At 40.9% G+C, this 22227-nt stretch overlaps 1 protein-coding gene across 1 annotated transcript in view; it reads right to left on the bottom strand.

Annotated features, from left to right (window-relative positions):
- Positions 1–14718: 14718 nt before the first annotated feature.
- Positions 14719–22227, bottom strand: part of LOC116894309 (solute carrier family 22 member 27-like) — a gene marked incomplete at its 3' end in the record, with an annotated part of 54849 nt that continues 47340 nt past the window's right edge. Inside the window, exon 9 of the mRNA XM_032896005.1 lies at positions 14719–14734. Within this exon, the coding sequence (XP_032751896.1) occupies positions 14719–14734 (16 nt within the window). The remainder of the gene's footprint in view (positions 14735–22227) is intronic.

Below are 22227 nucleotides of genomic sequence, written 5' to 3' on the forward strand. Positions count from 1 at the left end.
TCCCTGACATAAAGCTATAATAAGGTAATAGTGATAAAAAACTCTATAGTATTGGTACAGAGACAGGCAGGTAGATCAATGGAATAGAATTGAAGACCCAGAATGAAATGACACACCTATGGTAACTTGATCTTTAACAAAGGAGCTAAAACTGTCCAGTGAAAAAAGACATCATTTCCAACAAATGGTGCTGGTTCAACTGGCAATCACCATATAGAAGAATGGAAATTGACCCATTCTTATCTCCTTGTACAAAGCACAATCCAAGAGAATCAAAGACCTCAGAAGATGCTATATTATGAGTTATACCAGAGGATCCACAGCACCCAGAGCTTTTGGAAGGCATTTTCCACTCAGAATTCCTACAGCTGCTAGGAGCCCAGTTCACTCAGCAACTCACCATCCACCCCAAACACCCTACCAGTTGAATACCAATTCCCTTCTTCCTGGACCTTTCTTCTGGGACAGACTGTTAGCTAGTGTGCTCCCCCAGAAGATGCTATATCCTGAGGCATACCAGAGGATCCTGTGCACTCAAAACATTTGACATCATATCCTGAGGCATATCAGAAGAAGCACTGCCTTCAGATCATCTGATACCACACCCTGAAGCATCCCAGGGGATATGATGCACCCAGGACATCTGAAACCACAACCAGAGACATAGCAGGAGATTTGTTACACTCAGGATACCACAGATTGAAGGCATCCCAGGAATCCCTCTGTATACCAGGAAACAGGGCAACCTACACTACTGTCTGAAGACCTCCTGTGGGCTCTGTGGCATGCTGGGCAGCAGAGCCAAAAGATTAAAAGCCTCCCTGGATTGTGGCTGAATATAAGGAAACAGAAACCACAGTCCATTGACATCCTCCTCCCCCAAGAAAAACTTCACACATGACAGCAGAGTGACTGCTCCTTATAAGACCCAATAGTCTGAAGGCCTTCCAGGAGATCTACTGCAGCCAGGGTAACAAATTAGCAGCTTCTCTGCCCCTCTAAAGACCCTCTGTTTGGAAAGCCCCACAGAAGGTTTGTAATAGCCAGGGCCACAGGCCTACCAGGAGACCTGTCCCAACCCAGAGACAAAAGAGGCAGACTCCAGACAGAGTCACTTAGACCAACATACACTAAGGATAACCAGATGGCAAGAGGCAAGCACAAGATCGTTAGAAACAGAAGGCAATGTATGTGGGCATCATCACAACACAGCCATCCCACCACAACAAGCCCTGAATATACCAACACACCTGAAAATAAGGAAGCCAACCTAAAACCCTATCTCATGAAGTTAATACAGTCCTGTAAGGAGTATATAAATAACTCAGTAAAAGAAATATAGGAAAGCACAGGTAAACTAGGTTGAAACCTTAAAAGAGGAAACAGAATAAATCCCTTAAAGAAATACAAGAAAACACAATAAAAAAGGTGAAGGAATTTCATAAAGTGATCGAAGACCTAAAAGTGGAAGTAGAAACAATAAAGGAAACACAAATGGAGGCAAACCAGGAAATGGAAAACCTAGGAAAGAGGTTAGGAATTAAAGATGTAAGCATTACAACAATGCCAAGCAACCAGAGCTTCCAGGGACTAAGCCACTACCTAAAGACTATACATGGACTGACCCTGGACTCTGACCTCATAGGTAGCAATGAATATCCTAGTAAGAGCACCAGTGGAAGGGGAAGCCCTGGGTCCTGCTAAGACTGAACCCCCCAGTGAACTAGACTGTGGGGGGGAGGGCGGCAATGGGGGGAGGGTTGGGAGGGGAACACCCATAAGGAAGGAAGGGAGGAGGGGATGTTTGCCCGAAACCGGAAAGGGAATAACACTCAAATGTATATAAGAAATACTCAAGTTAATAAAAAAAAAAAAAAATATAAGCATCACCAAAAGGAATACAAGGATAGAAGAAAGAGTCTCAGATGTAGAAGATACTGTAGAAGAAATTGACAGAGCTGTCAAAGAAAATTCAAAACATAAAATACTCCTAAACAAAAACATCCAGGAAATTCAGAACACAATGAAAAGACCAAATCTAAGAATAGTTGGACTATAAGAGAACAAAGATCCCCAGCTCAAAAGACCTAAAAAAGTCTTCAAGAAAATCATAGGAGAACACTTCTCCAACATAAAGAAAGTGATAGGGTTGGGGATTTAGCTCAGTGGTAGAGCACTTGCCTAGGAAGCGCAAGGCCCTGGGTTCGGTCCCCAGCTCCGAACCAAAAAAAAAAAAAAAAAAAAAAAAAAAAAAAGTGATAGCCATAAAAGGTACAAATGGGACCAGAAAAAGCATCCTCTCATCACATAATAATCAAAACTCTAAAAGCACAGAACTAAGAAAGAATATTAAAAGCTGCAATGGAAAAGAGCCAATTAACATACAAAGGTAGACCTATCAGAATTACACCAGAATTCTCAACAGAGACTATGAAATCCAGAAGAGCCTGGTCAGATGTCATGCAGACTCTAAAAGAACACAAATGCCAGCCCAGACTACAATATCTAGCAAAACTCTTCATCAACATAGATTGAGAAACCAAAATATTCCAGGACAAAACCACATTCAAACAGTATCTATCTGCTAATCCAGCCCTACAGATTATCCTAGAAGGAAAACTCCAACACAAGAAAGATACATACACCAAAGAAAGACAAGATATTAAGCATCTCACAACAAAGCCAAAAGGAGAGAACCACATGCACATAAAGCCACCTGCAAAATCAAACATAACAGGAACCAACAGTCATCTGTCTTTAATATCTCTCAATATTAATGGACTCAACTCACCTATAAAAAGCCATGAGCTAACAGAGTAGACATGCAAACAAGATCCACCCTTTTGCTGCATACAAGAAACATGCCTCAATAACAAAGACAGACACTATCTCAGAGTAAAAGGATGGAAAACATCTTCCAAGCAAATGGTCCCAAGAAACAAGCTGGAGTTGATATCCTAATATCCAATAAAATTGACTTTTAACCAAAAGTTATCAAAAAAGATAAGGAAGGACACTTCATATTCAACAAAGGGAAAACCCAACAAGAGAAAGTCTCAATTCTGAACATCTATGCCCCAAATGCAAGGGCACCCACATTCATAAATGAAACTTTACTAAAGCTCAAAACACACATTTAATCTCACACAATAATAGGGGGAGACTTCAACACCCCACTCTCATCAATGTAAAGGTCATTGAAACAGAAACTAACAGAGATACAGTGAAACTAATAGAGGTTTTAACAGATGTATTTAACAGATATCTAGAGAACATTTCACCCTAAAACAAAAGAATACACCTTCTTTTCAGCACCTCATGGTACCTTCTCCAAAACCAACATAATTGGTCACAAAACAACCCTCAACTCATACAAGATGAATGAAATAATTCCATGCACCCTATCAGACCACCATGGCTTAATGCTGGTCTTCAATAACAGCAAAAGCAACAGCAACCCTGCATACATGTGGAAACTGCAATACTCTCTACTCAATGATAATTTGGTCAGTGATGAAAGAGAGAAAGAAATTTAAGACTTTCTGGAATTTAATGAAAATCTTGACACATCATGCCCAAGCTTGTGGAACACAATGAAAGCAGGAAACTAAGAGGAAAATATCATAGCACTACGTGCCCTGGTAAAGAAACTGGAGATATCTTGCACTAGCAATGTAAAAGCACAACTGAAAATTTTAGTACAAAAAGAAGCAAACTCACCCAAGAGGAGTAGATGGCAGGAAATAGTCAAACATGGGGCTGCAATCAGTCAAATAGAAATAAAGTGAACAATACAAAAAAAATCAGCAAAACCAAAAGTTGGTTCTTTTAAAGAATCAACAAGATAGATAAACCTCTAGCCAAAATTTCTAAAGGGTTCATAGGCAGTCTCCAATTTAACAGAATCTGAAAGGAAAAGGTAGGCATAACAACAGAAGTGAAGGAAATTAAAAAAAAAATCATCAGATCCTATTACAAAAGCCTATACTTAACAAAAGTGGAACATCTAAATGAAATGGATAGTTTTGTAGACAGATACCACATACCAAAGTTAAATCAAGAGTAGGTGAACTTTCTAAACAGGCCCATAGAGTAAGTCATTAAAAACTCCCAACCAAAAAAAAAAAAAAAAAAAACTCAGGGCCAGATGGATCTACTTCAAATTTTTCCAGACCTTCAAAGAAGGCCAGATACCAATATTCCTTAAACTAGTCCATAAAATAGAAACAGAAGGAACAGTACCTAATTAATTCTATAAAGTCATGATTACTCTGATGCCTAAACCACACAAGGACCCTACCAAAAAAGTAAACTTCAGACTAATCTGGCTTATGAATATTGATGCAAAAATACTCAATAAAATTCTTGCAAACTTAATCCAAGAACACATCAAAACCATCATTCACCCCGGTCAAATAGGAACCAAATACAAGGTTGGTTCAATACAAGAAAAACCATTAACATAATGTACAATGTAACAAAATTGAAACCCTGAGGGTCAGCAAAAAAAAATGGAAACAGGTGACCTCAGGGGTAAAGATGTTCGGAGGACCCTCCAGAAAGTACCATAGAACTGGGACGTGAAAGACTCTCAGAATTCAAAGGGATGGAACCGAGAGGAAAAGCTCTACAGTGGAGAGATGGAACTTGTTGAACCCACCTCCAGCAGAAAGACAGGGCATCAAGTGAGGAATGGGATTGCTATCTCACAGTCAAAATTCTGACTCATAATCGTTCCTGTCTGAAAGAACTGCTGGGATGGAAATAGAGAAGAGCCTGAGAGACAGAAGGTCCAGTGACAGGCTCAAAGTGGGATCCAGCTCAAGGGAAGCCTCCAAGACATGACACCATTACTGAGGGTATGGGACACTCCCAAAAATGGACCTATCATGACTGTTCTCCAAAAGATCCAAAAGCAGCTCAAAGAATCAGATGAGATTATTTGCATCCAACCAATAACCAGAAGCTTCTGACCCCTCTGGTTGACTTAGGGAAAAGTTGGATGCCCTGTCTTTTCTTTTTTCTAATTTTTCTCTTGTCCCCCACCACCATTTTTCTTTCATAATTTCATGTGTGCTGTTTTTTAAATCATTTTTTCTTTATGGATATTTTTATTTACATTTGAAAAGTTATCCCTTTTCCTGGCTTCATAATCCCCCATCCCATCCCATTTCCCCCTTTGTCTTTGAGGGTGTTCCCTACCATCCAACCCTTCCTACCTCCCTGACATCACCGACATTGTGGGTCCAGCCTTGGCAGGACCAAGGTCTTCTATTACCTTTGGTGCCCAACAAGGCCATCCTCTGCTCATATGCAGCTGGAGCCATGGATCTGTCCATGTGTACTCTTTGGGTTGTGGTTTAGTCCCTGGGAGCTCTGGTTTATTTGTAGGTATTGTTCTTATGCGGTTGCAAACCCCTACAGCTCCTTCAATTCTTTTTCTAACTCCTCCAATGGGGACCCCATTTTCAGTTCAATGGTTGGTACAAGCATTTACCTCTGTATTTATCATGCTTTGGCAGAGCCTCTCAGGAGGCAGCTATATCAGGCTCCTGTCATCATGCACTTCTTGGCATCAGCAATATTGTCTGGGTTTAGTGGCTGTGTGTATATGGGCTGGATCTCCAGTGGGGCAGGGTCTGAATGGCCATTCCTTCAGTCTCAGCTCCACTGATGTTCAATTCAGGAAATGTTTCCATGTGTTAATGTGTTCAAGGTTCTTTCCCACTTTCTCTTTAATTAGACTCAGTGTATCTGGTTTTAAGTGGAGGTCTTTGATCTACTTGAACTTGAGCTTTGTACAAGAAGAGAAGAATAGACCAATTTGCTTTCTTCCGTATGCCAACCACCAGTTGCGTTAGCACCATTTGTTGAAAAATGCTGTCCTTTTTTTATTAAATGGTTTTGGCTCCTTTGTCAAAGATCAAGTGACCAAAGGTGTGTGGGTTCATTTCTGGGTATTCAATTCTATTCTAGGTATTCTGGTATTTATCTACCTGCCTGTCTCTTTACCTATACCTGTCTCTGTCACTATTCCTGTGTAGTATAACTTGAGGTAAGGCATGATGATTCCCCCATAAGTTTTTTTATTTTTGAGAATATTTTTTGCTATCCTGGGTTTTTGTTATTCCAGATAAATTTGAGAATTGCTCTATCTCTGTAAAGAATTGAGTTGGGCTTTTGATGGGGATTGCTTGAATCTGTAGATTGCTTTGGTCAGGTGGCCAATTTTGCTGTTTATCTTGCCGCTCCATGAGCATGGAGATCTTTCCATGTTCCAAGTCTTAAGAGACTTGAAGTTCTTGTCATACAGATCTTTCACTTGCTTGGTTAGAATCACATGAAGATATTTTATAGCATTTGTGAGTATTGTGAAGGGTTTTGTTTCCCTAATTTCTTTCCCAGCCTGTTTATCCTTTGAGTAGAGGAAAACTACTGACTTGTTTGAGTTAGTTTTATATCAAGCCACTTTGTTGAAGTAGTTTATCAGTTGTAGGAGATCCCACCTCACACAAGTCAGAATGGGAAAGATCAAAAACTCAGGCAACAGCAGATGCTGGGAAGGATGTGGAGAAAGAGGAACACTTCTCTATTGCTTGTGGGATTGCAAACTGGTACAACCACTCTGGAAATCAATGTGGCACTTGCTTAGAAATTTGGAAATAGTTCTACATGAGGACCCACCTGTACTACTACACATATACCCAAATGATGCTCCAACATATAACAGGGGCACATCCTCCACTAGGTTCATAGCAGCCTTATGTATAATAGAAGCTGGAAAACACCTAGATCAAAAGAGAGAAATGGATACAGAAAATGTGGTACATTTACACAATGGAGTACTAGTCAGTTACTAAAAACAATGACTTCATGAAATTCTTAGGCAAATGGATGGAACTTGAAAATATCATCCTGAATGAGGTGACCCAGTCATAAAAAGAAGGCACATTGTATGTACTCACTGGTAAGAGGATATTAGCCCCAAAAAAGGCACCTCGGAATTCCATACAACTCACAGATCATATAAAACCCAAGAAGAAGGAAGACTATATCAAAGTGTGGATGCTTCAGTCCTTCTCAAAAGGTGGAAGAAAATAATCTTGAAAACTAGAGGGAGAGAGGAATTTAGGAAGGAAGGGAACAAAAAGGGGGGCAGGTTCAGAGATTGGAGAAGATGGGGGAGAAGTACAGAGGATCAGGAATTTGACAGGAGGTATGTAACAGTGGAGGAGGAGAAACTGAAGGTAGTCACTAAAAAGTCTTGGTGCCAGGGACCCAAGAGGTTCCCAGGATCCAACAGAGAGGACATTAGCAGAAATACCTAACAAAGGTGAGATAGAACCTGTAGAGAGACCATATCCAGCTGATAGAAACAGCCCCCATTTGAGGGGCGGAGCCACTCACCAACCTCAAAAATAATAATCCAGAATACCTCTTGTCAAAAGGAAATGAAGGAGCAAAGACTGAAGCACAGACTGAAGGAAAGGCCATGCAAAGACTGCCCCACCTGGGGATCCATTCCATCTGTAGACACCAAACCCAGACACTATTGCTGATACCAAGAAGAGCTTGCTTAGGAGCCTGGTATAGCTGTCACCTGAGAGGTCTACCAGAGCCTGACCCATACAGTTGCAGATGCAGGGAGCCAAATATTAGACTGAGGATGGGGACCAAGATGGAGCAGTTAGGATGAGGATTGAAGGAGCCGAAGGAGCTGAGTTTGCAACCACATAAGAACAACAACAATATAACCAACCAGACCTCCCAAAGTTCCCAGGGAACTAAAGTACAAACCAAATAGTACACATGGAGTGACCCATGGCTCCAGCTGGATATGTAGCAGAGGATTTCTTTATCTCTGGCATCAGTGAGTGGAGCCCCTTGGTGCTGTGGAAGCTCAATGACTCAGCATAGGGGAAAGTTAGGGCTGAGTGATGGGTCTGAATGAGGTCAGAGTGGATGGGTGAGTGGGGGAGTACCATCATAGAGGCAGGGGGAGGCAGGAGGGAATAGAGGGTTTGTGGAGGGGAAACTGGGAAGGGGGATAACATTTAGAATGTCAATAAGTAAAATAACCAACAAAAATACTATTAGATATGAAACCACAGTGATAGTGGATGCATCCTATATCCTACTACCACCAAAAGATAGGCCATCTGGAGAGAAAGTAAACAGAAGAACACTAGAGTTAAATGATATCATAAAGCCAATCAACCTAACAGATATGTTCAGGAACTTCCACACAAACACTAAAGAAAACATACTCAGTAAAGAAAAGAAGAGTGTCTGTGGATAACTTGCATCACATGTATGCCCGGTGCCTATAGAGGCCAGTAAAGGGCATTGGATCCACGAAAATAGAGCTAACAGTGGCTTGGAACCTCTATGTGGGTGCTGAGAATCAAATCAGAGGCTGCTAGAAGAAAAGCCACTGTTCTTAGCCGCTGGGTCATTTCTCTAGACCTCTTCCTTCCTCTCAAAGAAGTAGAGAGTTTTATAGTAATTATCAAAAAATGTGGAAGTGAGGAAGTACGTGATGGAGAGCTTTAGGGTAAATGAAGCATTTCTATACTATATTGCAGGAAATCATGGAGTTGACTGTTCTAGCTGCCTTGAGAAACATGTGTCGTTGGTTTTCTAGGTTAAAGACCATTACTTCTGGGGTGCTGTGTGTTTTTCAGTTCCTGAGAAGCCAAAATTTCCCCTTATCCAGTGGAGCATTAAGGCCACCTGCATATCTCTGGGTTCCTCAGAAGTCAGTGAAGCATGCAGAAGCTTGGCTAGACAATTCAACTTAGACAGTAATTTTGTTTAATTTTTTCTTTTTATTTATTCTTTAATCATTTTTTACAGTACAAACTTTATTCCCATCCTAGTCTACCCTCCAACTGTTCCACATCCCATACCTCCCCCTAATCTCCAAGAGGATGTCCCCACTCCACCTCTAGACCTCCCAACTCACTGGGATGCCAAGTCTCTTGTGGGTTAGGTGCATCTTCTCTGACTGAGTCCAGACAGAAGTCCTCTGCTGTATATGTGTTGGGGTTTCATATCAGCTGGTTTAAGCTGTTGGATTGTTGGCTCAGTAGACAGTAATCTTGTATACTATGTATAGACCTTGAAAACATCATTGCATCCTGGTACCTACAATTGTATTCTTCCTGGCAGCTGTCATTTTATTCTGTATTTGATAAAGGTTTAAAAGATCTGGTTGCTTTCAATAAACTTGATTGAAACTCATTCTTGCTAAGATCCCTCCAACGTTGCCTGATTTTAATTCCCTCCCACATCATCAAAAGACCTTGGTTCAGTAAGGTTCAGTAAGTAAGCAGTAGTGTTTGCACTATATAGATATGAAATACACAACCTCCTTACATATAAAACACATAAAAGAGAAATATTGTACAATAAAATGACTGCTACCAATGACAATGCATTGGATTCTTTAAAACCCTAGAGAGTGGCTATTATTTGTCCTTACCACAGAAAGGGAATATGAATCAATGTATGTCTTGGTAATCAGCTGAATTTAGTATTCTAGCCACGTGTGCCTACTTTAAAATTCTATGTAGTAATGGGAATGTACAGTATCTATCAATTTAAAAAGTGAATCAAATATAAAGAACAATATCATATAGATAGGGCTTTACAAACTAAATTCATGGAGCAATATGGGGTGCAGTTTTTGTTGCTTCTAAATGAATCAGTGTACATAGTGTCAGCATACTGCGTTTGGACACTAACTTATATACATGTCAAGCTTAGGTTTCCTTTGGGTCATAACCAGCTTGTATTATGCCCACCTCCAAAGTTAGGGCATCTCCAGAACTCTTCATTCCATTCATGCACACAACTTTTCTAAGTTCCTTTAAGACTTTCTGAGATTTCTCTGTTATACTAAGCCATTGAGCTGACTCTGACAACCACATGCTCAAGAAGAAATTGGAATTATAAACAATCCTTGTGTGGTCACTTTCTGTTCCAAATTTGTCCTCCAATAGTTTTATTTTTAATCCAATATCAATTGTGCATTCAGCTACACTGATAAACATACCGTGTGGTACTTTCACTGGGAAAGCCCATGTAGTAAACCTGTATTTCTTGTATGGAATGCAGATGTAGTCATATTGGTCTATCAACCCTAATTTACACAAACTCCTAATGGTGAGCACAGCAGATAGATATGAGGAACATTCCAGAATCTTTGTTAGGTATATGTATAGGAAATATTTATTCATAGTTTACTGTTTTCTAAAAACACAGAAGGTCACTTCTTGAAGTCAGATCGCCGTAGGCATCCCCTCTGCTGAGCAGGTACAGCAGTTAAATCTTACACAAAGATAAAAGGAAAGGAATGATGGAGGCAGAGATCGATGGCTTGAACAAATTGAACTTCCCCTCAGTAAATACTTGTGTGCTTTCACTGACTATGATCCACACTGCCGCCAATGCTGAAAATCACCAAATTTCCCAATTATTTTCTTTAAAAAGAAACTCAAACAAATAGCAATCATAATGGGATCAATGTAATCTTCAAATATTTTCTTCCACGGGAAAAATATATTTCTCCAAAACTTCTATTGCCATGGCCAAATGAAACTTAGTAGCAAGGTCATTCAGAGAGATAGAGAAGATCCAGTTTGTGATCCCTGACTGTCTGTTTTCAGAGTTATATTTAGTCTAGTAAATGAATTGATATGCATGCTAAATTGTGAGTATCCAGTGTAACACATTAATTCCTATAAGTATGCCTAATGCAACACTTAGGATGTACTTACAGCTGAAAGAGTCAGATGCAGGTATTTACATCCAAACAATGGCCAGAAGCTGCTGACCTCTGTGGTTTAATTAGAGAAAAGCTGAAAGAAGCTGAGAAGGAAGAGGCCGACCATATAAGAAGACCAGCAGTTTCAACTAACCTGGACCCTTGAGATCTCACAGACACTGGGTCTCAAACCAGGCAGCATACACCAGGTGATGAGGCCCCCAACATATACATATACATATACATATACATATACATATACATATACATATACATATACATATACATATACATATACATATACAAATACATTTACATTTACATATACATATGCATTTACATTTACATTTACATACACACACACACACACACACACACACACAGAGTAGAGGACAACCGTGTCTGGACTCAATCAGAGAGTCAGAGATGATGGAAGCTGGAGGGAGTAGGAAGGTCAGGTGGGGTGTGGGTAGGTGGATGGGAACATCTTCTTGGAGGCAGGGGGTGAGTGTGGGGAGGGGAAGTATGGGATGTGGAACAGTCAGAGTGTGGTGACAGTTGATCCTAGTTGGTGTCTTAGTATATTAAAGAGGCAAGAGTAGAACCATCAAGTAACATCATCACAGGGAAACTGGGAATGGGAGACCATGGCTGCTCCTTGTTCTCAACACTTCCTCTTTTTTTTTTTTTTTTTTTTATTAACTTGAATATTTCTTATATACATTTCGAGTGTTTTTCCCTTTCCCGGTTTCCGGGCAAACATCCCCTTCCCCCCCCCCCTTCCTTATGGGTGTTCCCCTCCCCACCCTTCCCCCATTGCCGCCCTTCCCCCAACAATCTAGTTCACTGGGGGTTGAGTTTTAGCAGGACCCAGGGCTTCCCCTTCCACTGGTGCTCTTACTAGGATACTCATTGCTACCTATGAGGTCAGAGTCCAGGGTCAGTCCATGTATAGTCTTTAGGTAGTGGCTTAGTCCCTGGAAGCTCTGGTTGCTTGGCATTGTTGTACATATAGGGTCTCAAGCCCCTTCAAGCTCTTCCAGTTCATTCTCTGATTCCTTCAACGGGGGTCCCGTTCTCAGTTCAGTGGTTTGCTGCTGGCATTCGCCTCTGTATTTGCTGTATTCTGGCTGTGTCTCTCAGGATCGATCTACATCCGGCTCCTGTCGGTCTGCACTTCTTTGCTTCATCCATCTTGTCAACACTTCCTCTTAATAGTCAGTCTTCTCTTCTAGAATCTATTTCAGTCTGAATGTGCTAAGAACTCCCCGAAATCATCAGTTCCAGGATCCCATGCAAATGGTTCTTTTAATTTCTCTACTTACATTTTCTTCCTTCCTTCCTTCCTTCCTTCCTTCCTTCCTTCCTTCCTTCCTTCCTTCCTTTCTTTCTTCCTTCCTTTCTTCTTTTCTCTTTCCTTTCTTCCTTTCTCCTTCCTTCCTTCTATCAATTTTTAATGTAAGTGATAAGAATAAGTCAGGCCCCACTTTTAACTATCTCCAACCCAAAATTTCCAACAGAATGTTCCTAAATTTCTTCTAAGAACTCACCAACTGTGCTGGTTTCAAAGAAAACTAGGCCAGGAGCTAGTTTAAATCTAGGCTGTAAAAATTATTAAATAATTTTTTTAAAAAAATGAAGAAAGAAAATGAGACAGAGCTGTGTACTGCAGGAGTCATACAGGGTCCATTACTGGAGAGTGAAGGAATTTATTGGAATTATGAAAAAGCATTTGTATAACAGACAGGATCATTGGGATACATGGAAAATGGAAAAACAAAACACAAACACAGGATACTTTGCCCCAGAAAGGCAAAAGCTTTGGAGGCACCGTGTGCAATGTGTACAAGCAGAAGCAAGTGTAACTACTGAGTTAGGGATTAACCTGATTCTTTCTAAATATTCTTGGCACTTTTTCCCATGTCATTTATTATTAGAGCTTCACAGGAAACCTCATGTAGCTGACCTTGCTGCTTTGAGTTCTGAAATATAATAAGTCAATACATAGAGTTTGAATAATGGCAAGTTTGTAAACTTTATTTTAGCCCCAAGCATGAAAACAGGCAAAGCTTGCAGGTTTGGGGAAAAAATGGCACTATTTTTTTATATTTTTTTTCTCTGCTTGAAACTGTCTCTGTATCTCCTCCTATAAATATTTTTATTGGATATTGTTTTATTTACTTTTTAAATGTTATACCCTTTCCTGGTTTCCTGTTCATGAACCCCCTATCTCAACCCCTCCCCCATCTTCTGTGAGGTTGTTTCCTCACCCACCCAACACCACTTCCTGCCTCACTGCCCTGACTTTCCCCTACAATGGAGGACCAGCTTTGACAGGACCAAAGGCTTATCCTCCCATTGGTACCCAACAAGGTCATTCTTTGCTGCATATGCAGCTGGAGCCATGGGTCTATCCATGTATATACTTTGCTTAGTGGTTTAGTACCTGTGAGTTCTGGTTGGTTGGTGTTGTTGTTGCAAATCCCTTCAGCTCCTTCAATCCTTTTTCTAATTCCTCCAGTGGGACACCATTCTCAGTTCATTGGATGGCTGCTAGCATTTGCCTCTGTATTTTCAGAGCTCCTTTGACATGCTCTGGCAGAGCCTCTCAGGAGACAGCTATATCAGGCTCCTGTCATGCACTTCTTGGCTTCATCAATATTGTCTAGTTTTGGTGGCTGACTGTATGTGGGCTGGATCCCCAGGTGTGGCAGCCTCTGAATGGCCATTCCTTCAGTCTCTGCTCCAAACATTGTCTCCATATCTCCTCCTATGAATATTTTTGTTCCTCCTTTTCAGAAGGACTGAAGCATCCTCACATTGGTCGTCATTCTTCTTGAGCGTCATGGTATCAGTGAATTGTATCTTGGGTAATTTGTACTTAATAAAAATAGCTGAGTAGTACTCAATTGTGTGGATGTACCATATTTTCTGTACCCATTCCTCTATTGAAGGACATCTAGGTCCTTTCCAGCTTGTGGCTGTTATAAATAAGGCTGCTATGAACATAGTGGAGCATGTGTCTTTGTTGTATGTTGGAGGTTCATTTGGTTGTATGCCCAGGAGTGGTATATCTGGGTCCTCAGGTAGTCCTATATCCAAATTTCAGAGGAACCTCCAGACTGATTTCCAGACTGGTGGTACTAGCTTGCAATCTCACCAACAATGGAGGAGTGTTCTCCTTTCTTCACATCCAGGCCAGCATCTGCTGTCAACTGAGGTTTTGATCTTACCCATTCTGACTGGCATGAGGTGGCATCTCAGTGTAGCTTTGATTTTAATTTCGCTGATGACTAAAGATGTTGAACGTTTATTTAGGAACTCTCAGCCATTCAATATTCATCAGCTGAGAATTGTTTCTTTAATTCTGTACCCCATTTTTAATAGGGTTATTTGATTCTCTCAAGTCTAACCTCTTGAGTTCTTTGTATACATTAGATATTAGCCCTCTGTTGGATGTAGGATTGGTAAAGATCTTTCCCTAATCTGTGGGTTGCAGTTTTCTCCTAAGGACACTGCCCTTTGTCTTACATTAGCTTTGAAATTTTAGTCCCATTTGTCGATTCTTGATCTTAGAACGTAAACTGCTGGGATTCTGTTTAGGAAATGTCCCCCAGTACCCATGTGATCAAGAATCTTCCCCACTTTTTCTTCTATTCGTTTGAGTGTATCTGGTTTGATGTGGAGGTCCTTGATCCATTTGGACTTAAACTTTGTACAGGGCGATAAGAATGGATTAATTTGCATTCTTCTACATGCTGACCTCCAGTTGAACCAGCACCATTTGTTGAAAATGCTATCTTTTTTCCACTGTATAGTTTAGTAGATTTTTGCATTTTATATTTTCTTTGATAGTTGTGGCAATTTTTGCTATGGTATCTTCTGCCCCTGAGATTACTTCTTCTATTTCTTGCATTCTGTTGATGATACCTGCATCTATGACTCCTGATCTCTTTCCTAGATGTTCTATCTCCAGTGTTGTCTTCCTTTGTGATTTCTTTATTGTTCCTACTTCCAATTTTAAACCCTGGATGGTTTTGTTCAATTGCTTCAACTGTTTGGTTCTATTTTCTTGTAATTCTTTAAGGAATTTTGGGTTTCCTCTTTAAGGGCTTCTACTCGTTTCCCTGTGTTGTTCTGTATTTCTTTAAGGGAGTTATTTATATTCTTCTTAATGTCCTCTTTCACCCTCATAAGATGTGATATTAAGTCCAAATCTTGCTTTTCTGGTGTTTTTAGATATCCAGTATTTGCTTTGGTGTAAGAAGTGCTCTCTGCTGATGCCAAGTATTCTTAGTTTCTATTGCTTAGGTTCCTGCGTTTGCCTCTCAACATCAGGTTGTCTCTGGTGCTAGCTTGACTTGCTGGCTTGACCCTCCTGTAAGACTGTATGTCAGCAATCCTGGAGACCTGTTTTCTTTCAGCTGGATCTGGGTACAGAGAGCTATGGGACCTGTTCAGCTTCAGGCATGGGCATAAACCCAAAGTGTCCTGTGCCCAAACTGCTCCTGGGTTTGTTTGTCCTGAGGCCTGAAGGCAGGTCACTCAGAGCAGAAGAGTTGGTCTTACCTCTGTTCTCAGGAGTGTCAGTGCTCCTTAGTGACTGGCTGTCAGCTCTGGGCACAGGCAGAATATGTTAGAGTCCTGCCCCTGACTGTTCGTAACTTTCTGTGCCCAGAGGGCACTAGGCAGGTTCCTCTTTGGCCAGGAATGTGAGCAGAAGTGAAGGTCTGCCCTGAGATCTCAGACATGTCTGCACTTCTGAGAGTCCAGCTCTCTCCCCCACAGATTTGGGTGCAGAGAGCTGTGGAACCAGTTCAGCTCCAGGCACAGGCAGAAACCCAAAGGGTCCTGTGTGAATTTTATTATTTTTGAGTAGATATTCATAAGGGAAATTGGTCTGAATTTTCCTCTTTTGTTGGGTCATTGTGTGGTTTAAGTATAAGTGTAATTGTAGCTTCATAGAACAAATTTGGTAGTGCTCTTTCTGTTTCTATTTTGTAGAATAGATTAGGCAGTATTGGAAGGGGCTAAAAAGGCAGTTTCCTAGGAACCAAGTGAACCAGCAAATGGCAGGACCAGAGAACCACAAGAGACTAAGGCTGAGGCCCAAATGTCTAGAGCCCCTGCTGAGAAGCAAAGCCATTTCCAGATAGAGAGTGGAGAAACTAGAGACTCAGGCACTTGCCAAGTTATGGCAAGCTGGCAAACCCATGGTGGCTCACGGAAAGTTCCAATATTAACCATTCTATGGTCCATGGAACATGCCATTGCTGAGAAATTCTTACCCAGCATAGGCTTAGCAACTTCCCAGAGCTGGGGCAAGTAGTTCCAGCTCCAGGATGGTACCTATAAGGATGAATCTCTGCTTTCATGTTATGGTAAACAATAGCCTGGCTCAAGGTTGTACGTGGGCCCAGGACAATGTAGAAATGGGCACCAGCCTAAAAGGTTGCTCAGAAGACAGATGCTACTGTCAGAATTGGGCAGAGGGATGGGCCAATTTGAGGAGACAGTGCCATTTTCCACTTCCATATTTAAGTGGAGCTACAGAAAGAAAACCAGGGTTTGCGGGCTGGATATGTGGAAAGGTAGTGTAAATTTGGTTTTGTCATGGAATGGCTTGGTCTCTCCATCTATGTTAATTGAGTTTTGCTGGATATAGTAATTCGGATTGACATTTGTGTTCTCTTAGGGTCTGTGTTTTTAATATTCTTTCTTTCACGCATTTTGTCTATTTTGTGACAGCAAGAATTTCTTTTCTGTTCCAATCTATTTGAAGTTGGGTAGGCTTCTTGTGTGTACATGGACATTATTTCTTTAGGTTATGGAAGTTTTTCTCTATAATTTTCGTGAAAGTATTTACTGACCCTTTATATTTGGAACATTTGCTCTCTTCTATACCTACTATCTGTAGGTTTGGTATTCATATTGTGTCCTAAATTTCCTGCATGTTTTGGCATAGGAGATTTTTGCATATTGCATTTTCTTGACTGTTGTGTCAATATTTTCTATGGTATCTTCTGCCCCTGAGAGTCTCTCTTCTATCTCTTGTATTCTGTTGGTGATGCTTGCGTCTATGATCCCTGATCTCTTTCATAGGTTTTCTATCTCCACGTTTGTCTCCCTTTGTGATTTCTTTATTGTTTCTATTTCCATTTTAGATCCTGGATGGTTTTCTCCAATTCTTTCACCTGTTTTTTTTTTTTTTGTGTGTGTGTGTGTTTTCCTGTAACTTCTTAAGAGATTTTTGTGTTTCCTCTTTAAGGGCTTCTACTTCTTTCCCTGTGTTGTCCTGTATTTCTTTAAGGGGGTTATTTATGTCCTTCTATCATCATCATGAAATGATTTTAAATCCAAATCTGCTTTTCTGATGTGTTAGGGTGTCCAGCACCTGCTGTGGTAGGAGAACTGGGTTCTGATTATGCCAAGTTGGTTTCTGTTGCTTAAATTCTTGTGCTTACCACTTGCCATCTGGTTATCTCTGATGTTAGTTGGTCTCTGACTGCAGCTTGTTTCTGACTGCAGCTTGTCTCTCCTGTGGGCCTGCGAGCCTATTTTCTTAGTAGTGAGAGCACTCCTGGGAGACCAGTTTCCTCAAGGCAAGCTTGGGGTCCAGAGGGTTGTGGGACAGCCTTAGCTCTGGGCGCAGATGGAGACCATCAGGGTCCTGTCCCAGACTGCTCCAAAGTTCCTATGACCTGTAGGCTCCTGACAGGTCCATGTTTGAATATTTAGTGGAGATAAAGTGAGGTCTTACCCATGGGCTTATGAGGGAGAGTGTGCCTGTGAAACCAGCACTCTCTGGGCAGATTTGGGAATGGAGGGCTGTGGTACCACCTTACGTCTGGGCACAGATAGACATTGGAAGGGTCCTGTCCCAGGCTGCTCCAAGGTTCCTATACCCTGTGTGCTCTTGTAGGTTCCTCTTTGGACAGTTAGTCCAGTGCAGGTAGACTCTTATCTGTTGATTTAGGAATGAGAGCACTCCTGGGAGACCAGCTTTCTCCAGGCAGGTTTTGGGTCCTAAGGGCTGGGCACTACCTTAGCTCTGGGCACAAATGGTGACCAGGCTAGGATGAGGGTCTTAATGCCCACACCCACAGTGCCACACCAAAAAGGCCACACATACTAATAGTGCCACTCCCTGGGCCAATCCTATGAACAACCACAGACATATAAAGAAATCCAGAGGTGATGTTGGGTTAAACAATTATGAGACTCCACAGTAATGGGCAGAAGTCTCAAAAGCCAATTCCAAACAAAATCGCTTGGCCATGAAAGTGACCCAAGGCTTCAACTCCAACAAGCAAAAGTGTGAAGAGCTTTCACAACCACTTTTGTAGATATATAAAACCTACAGAGTTTTATTAGTGTTGCTCATGATGTAGGGCTGTCCACTGCAGGACAGGTAACATGAAAGAGGCCCATCCAATAGAAAACTGACTTCCTCTCCCTTCACAACTTTCTATAGCCTGAAATTTCTCAACTAAGTGTAGGGCCTTGTGAGTGTCCTCACCATCACAGTAGAACATTGAATACTCTGGTCTTCTGCAAGATTGTGTAAGTTACCACAGGTATTGCATTTCCTTTGTGATAAGCAGAAGTTACATTTTTCCATTTTTCTCTCTGAACTCTGGCTCTTACAATCTCTCCATCTTTTCTTTCCTGAGCCTTCAATACAGGGGATGTGTTATAAATCTACCATTTTGGGATGAGTACTCCACAGTCACTTAATCTCTATACTTTGATCATTTGTGGCTATCTATGTTAACCTAAGTCCATTGCAAAAAAAATTTTGAGGGACAAGGGTTGGATTAATCTATGGGTATTTGTACAAGATTTAAAAGGTAATTAGATACTGTATCTATTAAACAAAATGATAATATTCTCCCCCAGTGTCAGTGATCTCTCTAGCCACAGGTTCATGGCCAGATTAACAATACCAGACATGGGCTCCCTTTTGTTGAGTGGGCCTTGAATATACCAATTGTAGTTGTCTTCCACCAACCATTCAACATAGGTACCTTGAATGGAAAACTGGGAATTTAAAGACAGGGATAAGAGACGAATGGAGCCAAGACAAAGTTCCGATCAAGGTTCAACTTTATTGCAAAGCAGCAGGTTTATAAAGGCAAAAACCATAAGCCCAAACCTAGAAATGCCTGATGACAAAAATCGCCTCATGTTGGCAGCCAATGGCATAGGTTTCCATTTCTTTTCCTTGCTCTCTCTTACCAGGCCAAAAGCAGAACTCCCAGCTCAAAGACTTTATAGCAAGCTGGATGGGGTCACAGGTTTCCTGATTTCCTTAATTTATCTATAAAAAGGTCAGCATGAAGATGACCATCCCTGTGTTAGTTTGGCCTGCCCTTGTAGGCTCTTACTGTTTATTGACTATCCAGTCATCAACTACTGAATCCTTCTAGACATTATTGAGTCTCAAGCTTCAACTGAGCAAATCACACATTAGCAGGACTTGGTCTGTATTCAGACATTGATCTCAGAGGTCCATCACACTCTTAATGGTCTTCCAATGAGACAATCATTGTCTATACTGTATTTTCCACAGAACAAGAGAAGGAAATATAAACCACCATTCCACTCCCAATTAGGACATAAGTAACAATCCAAGTGGGATCAACCAGCTTCTTAATGTAACAAAACTAGCCAATCCCCTCAGTTCTAAAGAACTAGTTTTAACTAAAAATGGAGTAGGGCAGAAAGAGTGATAGTGTGGGTCACAATCAAATTTTGTCATCAGCCCAAGAGTCTCAACCTTTTCTGCCAAAAGGTCAATAGCATAATTGGGAAAAGATGCACAAGGGACCACAAATCTCCAGTCATCATCATTGGAGGTTGCATGAGGATCAGGAGCTTACCGGCCACATCATTCCTCTGCCAAAAAAACAAAACAAAACAAAAATGCTCTGGCAGCCAGCAGATAAAGTTTTAACCTTTTTTTCCTTTTGAACATGAAACTCAGAGCAACAATCATGCAACACAACAAAAACACAGAAATAAGCTGGCAGATATGTACAGGTTGGCTTGCTAAGGACAGAAAATAGAGAGGGAAAAGAACTAGGTGTGCCAAAGGAACCCAGATATCTTACTTACATAAGGGAAACAGAACTAAGCCCTCCTCAAGTGGGAGCCAGAGAGAAGCAGGATGTTTCCTGACCTCTTCCTGTCCATACGAGAGCTCTGGAACAGCTTGTGTTCATGTTCCTTCTCCTGTGCCAAAGCATCCTCAGATGGGTGGGGAGGAATGCTTTTTTCAAACCCATTCCTATTTCAAGTCTCCAGACTAAACTATCTCTAATCGGGCTACAAAGACTTAAGCATCTATGAAAATTATCTTTGCTCCTCTGTTCAGGGAGATCCTGTGTGGACCACACTGCAGCATATATCAGTGGTAGGTCAGGAACATAGGCCCAGTACACTTCACCATGTGGGGAAACCATAATCATCATCAGTAAGTGAATCAGCATCAAGGTGGAATTTTTCCTTTCAGGCAACCACCATGCCCCATTTTCTTCCTGTGAAAAAACGCAAACATGCCCTCTTTCCCAAATGAGTACAAGTTCAGGTCCATTCCATGTATTGGTTAGAGGGTCCCTTCATTTGACCATAGCATAGTTCTTGGATATTTCTGGATGCCAATGTAGGTCAGCTGTGGAATGCCCCTGCTTGTCAATTTGTAAAAAATTCAAAATAAAAAAGATATATGTAAGATGGGCTTTAGGAGATATAGGGGGTATAACTCCCTCCTTTTTGTTTCATTCAACCAAGTTTTCAAGGTGCCATTGGCATGCTCCACTATTCCTTGTCCCATTGGATTATAGGGAATTCCAGTTTTATGTTGGATGCCCAACTCTTTACAAAATGCATCAGATTCTTTGCCCATGTATACTGATCCATTATATGTTTTAATCAGTTTTGTTAATTGCATAATATTAAAGGCCTATAGACAATTATCTATAAAATTTCAGGAGGCTTCTTCAGTATTCAGGGAAGCAAAAATGGACCCTGAGCATGTGTCAATGGAAATATGCACATATTTTAGTGTGCCAAAACTCTGGATAATGAGTAACATCTATTTGCCAAATTTGATTTGGAGCTAATCCTCCAGAATTGACTCCCAGGTAGGGAACAGGAGTAGGCAATGAACGTTTAGGACTTTGTTTTATTATGATCCTGGCCTGTTCTTTGGTGATCTTGTGTCTAAGCTGAAATGTGTAGGTAGACAAATGAAATTTCTCATGATCTTTTAAAGCCAATGAAACAAGGTCCTGTTGCACTCTTTCTCCCACAAATGCTTGATTTATAGTAGCAGTGCCTTTGACCAGGGAGCCTGGCAATCCCGAATTGACCTGCAGATGACCCATATGAAATGGTTCCTTCCTTGCCAAATATAGGCCTGGATTTTATCAAACAAGGATCTAGCAGGATATTAACTTCAAGATTCCCACAGGTTTCTAATAGAGGCATTGATGTACCCACATACAAACTATCGGTATAAAAATTAAAGGCTTGTCCCACCAAAGCAAACATGGAATATCCAAACATACCAGAAAAGCAAGATCTAGTTTCAAAATCATATTTGATCATGATGCTGGAGGACTTCAAGAAAGACGTGAAGAACTCCCTTAGAGAAACACAGGAAAACATTAATAAACAAGTAGAAGCCTACAGAGAGGAATCGCAAAAAATCCCTGAAAAGAATTCCAGGAAAACACAATCAAACAGTTGAAGGAATTAAAAATGGAAATAGAAGCAATCAAGAAAGAACACATGGAAACAACCCTGGATATAGAAAACCAAAAGAAGAGACAAGGAGCTGTAGATACAAGCTTCACCAACAGAATACAAGAGATGGAAGAGAGAATCTCAGGAGCAGGAGATTCCATAGAAATCATTGACTCAACTGTCAAAGATAATGAAAATCGGAAAAAGCTACTGGTCCAAAACATACAGGAAATCCAGGACTCAATGAGAAGATCAAACCTAAGGATAATAGGTATAGAAGAGAGTGAACACCCAGCTCAAAGGACCAGTAAATATCTTCAACAAAATCATAGAAGAAAACTTCCCTAACCTAAAAAAAGAGATACCCATAGGCATACAAGAAGCCTACAGAACTCCAAATAGACTGGACCAGAAAAGAAACACCTCCCGTCACATAATAGTCAAAACACCAAACGCACAAAATAAAGAAAGAATATTAAAAGCAGTAAGGGAAAAAGGTCAAGTAACATATGAAGACAGACCTATCAGAATCACATCAGACTTTTCACCAGAAACTATGAAAGCCAGAAGATCCTGGACAGATGTCATACAGACCCTAAGAGAACACAAATGCCAGCCCAGGTTACTGTATCCAGCAAACTCTCCAATTAACATAGATGGAGAAACCAAGATATTCCACATGACAAACCAAATTTACACAATATCATTCT

The sequence above is a fragment of the Rattus rattus genome, chromosome 2 (assembly GCF_011064425.1).
Source record: "Rattus rattus isolate New Zealand chromosome 2, Rrattus_CSIRO_v1, whole genome shotgun sequence".
NCBI lineage: Eukaryota > Metazoa > Chordata > Mammalia > Rodentia > Muridae > Rattus > Rattus rattus.